The following is a 10,517-nucleotide window of genomic DNA, read 5'->3' as shown; positions in this document are numbered from 1 at the left end:
ATTGTTTTCATCATACCAATCGCGTCCTCTTCACAAAATTAGGTCGCTATAATGTCCAGAAAAGATATCAAACAAATCACCGAACGATATACATATAATGATTTTCTCAGTGATCTAAACATGCAAATATCACAGCTAGCTTTTGTATCAAGAAATTTAATATTTCTAGTGTCTTTCCTTCTTATAACAGCTCTACGATCAATTCGTATTATTTTTGAACTGGGTATACACAAGAAGGGCAAAATGATGTGAGAGTTTTCATAATATGGATATGAAATTATTAGAGTCAGCTCAAAAGTCAGGCGGTGATATCAGTTTCAGTAGGTACCCACAAAATAGTATTTGCCGTTTACCAAAGCAGTCATGGTACTAGTGCGATATACCTATTATCTTTTCTCTTAGTCACAAAGGGTATACAATGGTGTCGTTGCCTTAAATTCGTGAATTCCTATACCGTTCTCAACTTAGTTGGTGACTTCTATAATTAGTATTCTGGTACCAATTAACCAACACGTTGCTATTTGAACGCGACAACACTTGAGGTTTGAGCTTTAAAGGCCAAACATACTGGGAGATTTAAAAGTGTCCCGTGATTGCGCACTTTTCGACTGGTTCGTAGCTGTTTTGTATTTCTTCACCTTTCTCACTCAACTTAACAAATGTTTAACTGAATAATCCTTGAATAAATGTATATCCTCAAGCCACACTGCTTTCAGAACGTGATAAAAATCTTTCTAGCATGGCGCATCTTTTGACCGCAGACAAATTGGCTGAGATCAAAAATTATGAGGAGCAAATGTTTGATTACTTTTCCCACTACTCAGCGAAGCTTCGCGAGTGGTACGCAAATGGTGGTGACAAGTCCGAAGATTACAAGGCTCAGTATGACAAACTTACGGAGGAGTACTACAGATACCTTAAGTATATCCAACGTTTAAGAACCATGACAACAATGGGATATGACGTCTCCCATCAAGGTTTGATACTTTTTTGTTGACTGGCATTTTTAAGTTTCAGTCGAAGCTAGCACCCTTCAAAACGTCCAACGTCCAGCCACTGATAGTGTTCCAAACTCAAATACAGCCTATTCGGCATCTGCTGCTGCCGACTACACTCGTTACTATCAGAATATGATTAGTTATTTTGGAAAACTTTTGGAGTCTGTTCAGCAAAATGATCCTGAGTTCAATGAGAGCTCCGATGAGGAGAATAAAGACAAAGAGAAAGTATGTTTGTATTTTTCCTCTCAGTTCTGCAGACAAAACCAGATGGGACTGTGGATCTCGATAATGCAGTTTCAGAAGAAAAGAAGGCCCTACCCGAAAACTCAGAGGTGCTGGATCCTTGTTCTGACCCGAACGCCGTAATGAAGGAATATTTTGACCGTTATGTTAAAGCTGGAGATTGGGATTGGGCGTCTTGGAATAATTACCTTAGTTGGATCGCTCGTACCAATCCTCAGTGGTATGAAATATTTGTGAATTTAAGCCGAGGACTCGGCATAGATTGGGATGACATGTATAAAAAATGGGTCAGTTCGGTGTCAGGGGATTCCAGTTGCAATAAAAATGCGCCTACGTCTTATTGTGAGTTAAAATTATTGTACTTATGGTTTCTATCTTTAAGGGAGTGACTATCATTTAAATGTGGTTTGAGTACTCAAATTGTTATATTGATCTCAAAGGTACATTTTATATGATTAACCTGAGAATTCAGTCCACCAATATGGAAATTCGCCGACACGATTTTTTTTGTGCTGCTTTACGATTACCACAGGATACTGTCCCAAGAAACAGGTTTTAACATCTGAGACAGACGTTATGTATGCTTCTCCTTTACGAAGGTATCCAAATGTCACTAGAATCAGCTGCAGATGATCAATAGTCAGTATTTTTGGCTGTTGTTGAGATGGGTTTCTAAAAATAAATATTCAGTGTCCAAAATGCCCGAGTTCCAGGTCTTTGGTTGAGTCACCATACTGCTGTATGGAATGTTGTTTACCTTATTAATTTGTTCATTAAAAGCAATATTGTCTTGAATCCTTACTGTTTATTTACTAAAGACTGATGCTCTCCTACCAAAATAAGTTCTTCCATATCGAACACAGTTCATAGTGATTTCCTTACACCAAGTACAATCCATCTAGATATCACTGACCTAATACTGGCAGTATAATAAACTGAGTTATTCTACTAAAGATCTGTTATCCCAGGTTTCCTACTGACAGTTTCTACCAACTTGCTTCTCGTACTTAAGTGTTCTTTACGTAAACATTTTGCTCATTTGTAATACCATTTCAAATAAAATGATAACTGATCAATACTTGTTTTTACTAGTTTTCAACCGCTGATGTTCTGTGTCTAATCATTTGAGCCATTTTTTATGGATTAAAAAGTATATTTCGTTATCCACAAACCCTTAAAATTTACATTAATCGTTCTTGTGTCTCATATGTAACTTGAAGCTTATGAAACGATAGAACTTTGTAGCTCAGGGATAGAATTCGCAAACTGTTGTGTTTTCTAAGCTAGATGGTTTAATCGTCTGAAATCCAGAATCCACCACAATTTTTCTTGTCATTCTTTCACCTGACTGTATTGTGCTGCTATAAGTTGTTTGAAAGATCTCCCATTTAACGAATTCGTAGTAGATATCCAAATGGGGTGCTTAACATTATACTCTTCGATCAGTCAGTGTTAACCTTTAGCCAGTATCGAACTTTGAGATGATATATCGATTAGTGATAAAAAAAACCAAACCATCCAATTTCTAGTTTAAATACATCAGTTACTTTTATTTGTTTATTATAACCATGATGTCATTTGTCACAAAGTTACGTAAATTATTGCTCAAGTTCCTTATAACCCAACTCAAGGCTTTTGTTTTATCATTTTCTCTCGGAAATTTTAAGTGACTTTACTTTTAATTCATTTTAGATTCAGGTGACCAGAACTTTTCCCTTGCAAACTACCTTGGATTAGGGTCCACTAATATACCAACTGTTTGTAAACAAAATGTTGGAAATGATGACAATGATGACAGTGAAGGCTCGCAGCACTATTGTGCAACTTGCAAACAAGATTTTGGTACCGAGCGTGCGTTCATGTTACACATACGTGGTCTGACACATACTCAAAGGACTCTTCAGTCTAGTGGAATAAATTCATTTGACTCCAGTGTTTTAGAGGTAAAAATAACTGCTTTTTCCAACCAGTGTTCCTTTGTGTTTATTTCATATGGATTATATAACTACCTGTCTTTTCCAGGAGAACTGGGAGGTAAAACATCACGAATGGTTGAAATCTCAGTATTTAAATGAACTTAATTCTATTGTGGGATTATCTGGATCATTTTACTGTGAGGTGAGGTGTTTACGTATATAACTCTAATGCGTTTTTATTACCTTAAGTTTCGTGTTTCATAAAAAATGCCCAATTTTAATCAAATATTTTAGTTTACAGATAAACTTATCCTCATAAATTGCAGAACCTATTGGAATGGGTTAATATTTATTATCTTTTTGTTGTGAAGGAAGATGTAATAACCTCTGAGTCATTTGAAGCAGAACTACCGGGTGCATAGATTTACTCGTCCTCAGTTTGTATTTTGGACATACTTTACAGCCCACGAAACACTTTTTCCACAACTCATCAGAGTCGTTATGATTATTAGTTGACTAGTATATTCTACGACATTTTTGTATCATTTTTACCCATGGGTCAGTCATAACATAGAGCCTCACATAAATGTGTGTCTTACCCAATCGTCCATGGTAAAATTACCATTACAAGAGGAAACTAACAAGATAGACAGCAAAGCAGTCAAAATACTTTTAGTAGGCCTGATAGTGAAAAAGATAAACATTGATAATATAGTCCTAGAAAACAGAATGAAAAGGTTTATGCAAAGGAATACTAGAACTTACAACTTAGAGGAAGGTAAAGTGTGAATATATCTATGGCGCTGTGATAGATTTTGAGTAATATCGCCCGAAATCTACAACTGATCGCGTGGGCCTTAAGTAGGTAATTCGCATCTACTAGCACAGTTCAGTTCAAGTCAGCAGTTCGATGGAATGATACCACGTCTTGGTTTACCGAAGGTGTTCAGAAGTTGTACACGTCGTTTCCATCAAATAAGACTCATGTACGTATTGCATCTTGATAAGTGAGTTTTCAAGACAAAGATCCCGACCGAAGCTGCTACCTTGACGCGGTGGTCGGGTTCGCCTATCGTGATGACCAAACCGAGCTATATTGGCTGGAACATATGTTCCTGTAGGTTATACCATGCCAGGCAGGTCGATTGGAGAACGGTAAGACTAAAAGCAGCAACTCAAGGTCTGAGGGCGAAGTCGTACTGCTGACTGTAGAGGCATGTGACAGCAGTAAGGTGTTTCCCTCGGACAAACAACATCTGCAGCGATGCTTCCTACTCACAAGAAAGAAAGGGGTTAGAAAAGGTCGACCCTTAAAATGTCACGCCTCACATTACCTCGCAGATTTCCGTCTCCGGCGGTAAGGCCCTTTGGAGAACGGAGCTAACACGTCAAAAACCTCCCACAAAAAGGCCGTGCGCGACCGGCCTCAAGCAGTTGTCCCTTGGACTCTGTGGTCACGCTCCCGGGTCGTTAAGACCAACACTAATCCGACTTCTATTTCAGGTTTCTCAAGAAATACCCTTCCACGGTGTGGGCACCCGGGAAGTGATATCAGCCCTCATACCCGTAACAGCACACGAGAACAAGTTGTTCACATTCAAATCCTTTCTACACCTCCTAATACCTCTCTTATCTCCATGACTAACCCTTCTCACATCTCTTTATCATCCCGCACCGCTAGGGCAAACGATTCGATTACGCGGAACGCTATTCCTGGTCTCCTGAAACCACTCTCTAAACTACATATAGGAGCATTTAACGTCCGAACACTGTGGTAAATAGGACATCAGGCTTCCTTAGCTAGGACTTTAGTCTCGCGCCATCGATGTGTGCTGCGTCTCCGAAACGCGCATACAGGATCCGAGTAGTGTCATTCATTTGACCTCACCATGCCAAAATAAAGAACCAACTCGATTCACACTTCGTGTATCTGGAAGCCCAGATTCTGCTTCCCGCGGCCTCGCCGGCGTAGGTATAGCATTGAGTCCTAGGGCAGTACTAGCTCTCTTAGAGTGGATCCCAGTAGACAGTCGTTTGTGCGCTGTCCGACTGAACGTAACAGTAAGGATCCGAAAAGATAGGGACACTCGTCGTTGCCTCTTCGTCGTCTCTGCCTGTTCTCCCACTGACTGCAGCTCAGATGATGTAAAAGATGAGTTTTACAGAAAGCTCTCAAACCTTCTTAAAACTAGGCGTTCGGATGTAGTAATAATGACCGGTGACTTGAATGCTCAAGTAGGTAAACTAAGCGATAGGGAAAGACACCTGGGTGGATCTTATAGCATCGCGGCTCAAAGAACAGATAATGGCGACCGTCTAGTGCAGCTATGCTCAGATAACCGCCTCTTTCTTGCAAATACTAACTTTAGGCATAAGGAAAAACATCTTTTAACATGGAGACCCCCTAATTCGTCCCAACGTTGGACCCAAATAGATCACATCGCTATCAGCCACCGATGGAGGGGCTCCATAGAAGACTGTCGCTCATTCTGGAGCACATGCTTAGACTCAGATCATCCTCTAGTACGAGCGCGTATCTGTCTGCGTCTTACTGGACGTAGGAAAGACACTGCAAGGAAACCTCTTAGGGCCCTACTTAATGATAGTCAAGCTAAGAGTATATTTCAGGAACAACTAGGAAAACAGTTACGCAGCCATGTATGTGATGCCCACCCTGAGGCAGCATGGAATGATATCCAAAAAGCTGTGGAAACAGCAGTAATGTCTGCAAGTACGGTAAACCATAAGGTTAGGGAGCAACACTGGATCTCAACAGAATCTATCTCACTGATAGATGCTCGGAAACTCATTCCATCTGGCTCTGAACATAACGAAGAACGGAGTCAGCTTAAGCGCAAGCTGACAAAAAGTCTACGCAATGATCGTGAACAGTGGTGGACAGGAAATGCAAGAGAGATGGAAAAGGCAGCGGCGATAGGTAACAGCAGACAACTGTTCAGGCTTGTTAAGGAAACTGGTATTAGGAACCTAACTTTTAGTGAAACTATCTCCGAAAAAGATGGACATATTGTTCATTCTCAATCCAGGAGATTGGGTCGATGGGCAGAACACTTCAGGGATCAATTCAACTGGCCTTCAGCCACACTTCTGTTTCCCACGATCTCCAGTCGACCTGAATGGTAAGTTGATGTAAGTCCTCCGACTCTTTGCGAAATTGAAAAAGCTATAGGAAATCTGAAGCGTGAGAGAGAGGCAGGCTCTGACAGGTTTACTCCTGAGATTTTTAAGGATTGTGGTCCAGTATTAGCAGTGAGATTAACTGAGGTCTTAGGTAGAATTTGGGAACTGGACGTAATCCCATCTGACTGGTCTCAATCACTGATTGTGCCAGTCTATAAGAAAGGACAAAAGTCCTCTTGTGACAATCACAGAGGAATCAGTTTGACTAATATAGTGTCTAAAATATTAGCTTCAATATTATTTCGACGCCTAACCAAAGCTCGTGAAGAGGAGACTAGAGAAAATCATGCTGTTTTTCGACCTGGACGTGGTTGTATAGATCAGATATTCACACTACGTCCGGTTCTAGAACACAGACATACGTTCAGACGCCCCACAATAGTAGTATTTCTCGACCTTAAGGCGGCATTTGACTCTGTTTATCGTGAGGCTCTGTGGCAGTGTTTGTCACTGAAAGGAGTATCAAAGAAATACATTAACCTTATAAAGGCTCTCTACTCGAACACAACTGGTCGAGTGAGAGCTTATGACGAACTGTCATCAGAATTGATTACCTCAAGTGGTGTTCGTCAGGGCTGTCCACTCTCCCCATTCTTGTTCAACTTCGTCATTGACGTGCTTTTAGAGATAACACTTTCCTCATCTAAATTTCCACGGGTTGAACTTCTACCGGGAGGTTCACTTGTTGACTTAGAATATACTAATGGCAGTTCTATTTGGTGAAGACGCTGACAAAATGCAGTCTTCTGACCACTCTAAGCAACAATGCAGGCATGTTCGGGATGCGATTCTCTCCCTCGAAATGCAAAATGTTGTTTCAGGATTGGGCTGCATCGACACCCGAACTAATGATAGTGAGTGAAGTAATTGAGCGTGTCGATCGCTTCACTTATCTTGGAAGTCTCATCAGCCCTTGTGGTCTGGTGTGTGACGAAATCTCAGCACGGATACAGAGGGCTCGACTAGCTTTTGCCAACTTGCGTCATTTATGGCGTAGGCGAGATATCCGTCTATCAACCAAAGGACGGGTTTACTGCGCAGCAGTTCGTTCCTTCCTACTTAATGGCAGTGAAACATGGCCGGTAAGAGTAGAGGACATTCGTAGGTTACTAGTATTTGATCATAGGTGTCTTCGAAATATTGCTCGTATATCGTGCGACCATCGAGTAAGTAATGCAGTTGTTAGGAAACGGGTAATAGGTAAGGATGGCAAATCGATTGATGAAGTAGTGAAACTTCATCAGTTGAGATGGCTTGGACACGTTACGTATGCCCAACGACCGACTGCCTCGACGTGCGATGTTCAGTGGTATAGGAGTAGGTTGGAAGAAAGCTATGGGCGGCCAGACCAAAACATGGCACAAGTCCATGAAGTCACTGACAAGTGGACTGAGTCATGTCGGTAGGTGTAGACTACCTGGTTGGGGACCGCTAGATGATAGCAACCGATGGTTAGAGACCCTGAATGACATGGCTCAAAATCGTTTGCAATGGCGCAGGTGCATACACTCTTTGTGTTCTTCAAAATTTTGAACTCCTTATTCCTCCTTGTCTCTTTTTTTTTCTCTTCCCAAATTTATTTCACTGTATTATACTCTTTGAATAACATCTCCAAACGCTAATTTTCCCGATTACTGCTTATACTCTTATTACCTCTACCACTACGGGATTTGAACCGACCACTGCATCTCTGTGCTAATGTGGTATGGCAACTCGAACTGATGTACGTACGTACGAAGTTCTACGTTGTTACTGACTGACTGACAAGACAAAGACCAACCCCTACAAAGTTGGAGTAAATGTACGGTTTTTTGAAGGACAACTATATTCATACAGTTGTTGTAGAGTAGAATGTAGCTAGTAGTCGAGTCTAGGACATGGGTTTCTTCCTATTTGGGAATTGTTATCTGAATGTACCTGCAACCCAGAGTTAATATTCCCTATGGGACTCGAACGCAGCACTGTTTACTTTAAAGTCCATCGCGTTATCTACTCAGCTACTAAGCTCAGATAGCCCTTCACCTGTGCAAAGTGTATGAGATTCAATTCATTTTGAAATAGTTTAGATTACTAACAACGGGCTAATCCAAACCATTTGAAATTGAGTTAAATCCACACAGCTTATTTTCAAAAACTGTCTATCTTACCAGAGTAACTGTACACATTGATCTCGTTCATGATAATGTTTGACAGAAAACTTCTAAATCAGTCTTTGAAATTTCAGCCAGTTGCAAACAATTTCTTTAGTTCCACAGTTTGTCTTAATAGGCTTCCTAATAAACATGTTGACTTGGGAGATAAATCCAAACACTATATGGATAAAAGTACATTTCTAATTTCGTTTTACACTGCAACATACCACTAAGTCAAATATACATGCATATATTTAATACTGGGTACAAATCCGTAGTCAAAAATACCTCAGTTTACAGTCTTCAGAGCTAAGTTTTTTTAGAATATAGTGTACAAACCTCTTTGATCTGCTCAGCTTTCCTGTTTACTCACTTGAGATACTGTCTATTGTCATCAAATCACTGCATAGTCTACTGAAACATGTTTAACTACTTCAACTGATGTGCTCAAAATTTATGTTAAGATTCATTTGGAACTGGTACCTTCACGAGCTTTTGATAGCAAACTTATCACTAGTGATACTAGTTCCCCCTAATTTTCATCTTACTCTAACTGAACTAATTATAAGATGTTTCAGTATTTGGAGTCTTATGTTTGATTTCAATGTGTCATCAGGTATGAATCAGCTGCTCTGGCTTTCACTGTACGTGAATTGATCTCATCATTTACGCCACCACCAGCACTTATGCAGCTACCCAGATACACGAACGTCTTGATTACTATCTGCTCACTACCCAGGGTGAGTGCAGGTTCAGGGGCCTGTCAGTCTCGTAAAAGTACTTTGCACTTCGAAGGTGAAAAGCACATACCATACTTACGGACACTAATTGCCAACTAATTAAGTACGGACTGAATGACTTGGGTATCATCGCACAGTAAGATGATGTTATCTGCATACTCAAGGTCGAGAAGTCTTTCTCCGAACAACAAATCCACACCATCATCACCCTACATCCATCAGAGCTGTTTCAAGAAGATCATCCATAGCAGAATTAAAGAGGAATGGTGTTTATGTATAGGGCTTGTAGTATGTTAATAAATTTCTCATGCACACCCTTCTTAATTAGACAGTCCCAAACCAATGGTGCACATGGGCTCCAGTATCCTGCGGGAACAAATGGCGTATGAACCAATCGTTGGTCACCAGCTACCATGGGATTGCATCTCCTTACGATGCTCCACTGCATTGTGGTTTAGACCTTTAGGTCAAAGGCCCAGGGTGTGGCCTCCTAAGATAACCACCTGCTTCGGTTTGGGCACCCGGGCAGTATCACAGCCCACACACAAATGATGAACTCTTTATGTCTATGGAAATTACTTTTCTCGCTTCGAAAAACAATCAATTGATTCAAATTATTATCATTACAATTATTGTCATTACTAATACTATTATTATTACTATGATTGTCATTATTATTATTATTATTATTCCACATTATTCACCCTCTTTTATACTTATACAGCGGCTCGTCGTTTGTGGAAATTCGACTGTATCTAAACGTTCTCGAGTCACTGTCCGGTTGAAAATTGTATGTTACCACCGAATACGAGAACTGAAGCAGTTTTTCTGAAACCATGTGCACCATTCAAACTGGCTGCCTTCAACGTTCGCACATTTATGCAGGTCGGACAACAGATAGGGCTGGCTATGTCTTTGGAAAGTCTTAATATTGATGTTTGTTGTCTATCCGAGACCCGTATTCAAGACTCTGGCGAAGTACTACAAATTCGATCTCCATCTGTCGCTTCAAAAAGCTTGTTTTATGTGCGCTTATCCGGGGACCCTGTGGCATCTTCGTCTGGTCTTGCTGGCGTTGGTGTCGCACTAAGCGCTAGAGCTGAGGCAGCACTAGTCGATTGGATCCCCATTAACAGTCGGTTATGTGCTGTTAGATTAGAAAGGCCCATCAAAGTGCGAAGAAATTGGTGTGAAAAACAATGTGTTTTAGTCATTGCCTATGCTCCGACAGATTGCGGGCCGGATGTGATCAAGTGTGAGTCCTACTACCAATTAAGTGTTCGT

The 10,517-nt window shown here is 40.7% G+C and overlaps 1 protein-coding gene across 2 annotated transcripts in view; it reads left to right on the top strand.

The window, feature by feature from the left end:
• Positions 1 to 548: 548 nt before the first annotated feature.
• MS3_00005249 (uncharacterized protein) overlaps positions 549 to 10,517 on the top strand; it is a gene marked incomplete at its 3' end in the record, with an annotated part of 30,939 nt that continues 20,970 nt past the window's right edge. Inside the window, exons 1-5 of one of the 2 annotated variants that reach the window (XM_051213276.1) lie at positions 549 to 977; positions 1,012 to 1,226; positions 1,259 to 1,586; positions 2,937 to 3,187; positions 3,267 to 3,362. In XM_051213276.1, the coding sequence (XP_051069241.1) occupies positions 740 to 977; positions 1,012 to 1,226; positions 1,259 to 1,586; positions 2,937 to 3,187; positions 3,267 to 3,362 (1,128 nt within the window). In that variant the 5' untranslated portion in view covers positions 549 to 739. Of the gene's footprint in view, positions 1,227 to 1,258; positions 1,587 to 2,936; positions 3,188 to 3,266; positions 3,363 to 10,517 lie in introns of both variants that reach the window. The other variant, XM_051213277.1, reaches the window with a different exon arrangement.

The sequence above is a fragment of the Schistosoma haematobium genome, chromosome 3, assembly GCF_000699445.3.
Source record: "Schistosoma haematobium chromosome 3, whole genome shotgun sequence".
In the NCBI taxonomy this organism is placed as follows: Eukaryota; Metazoa; Platyhelminthes; class Trematoda; order Strigeidida; family Schistosomatidae; genus Schistosoma; species Schistosoma haematobium.
This window is presented reverse-complemented; position numbering and strand designations above follow the sequence as displayed.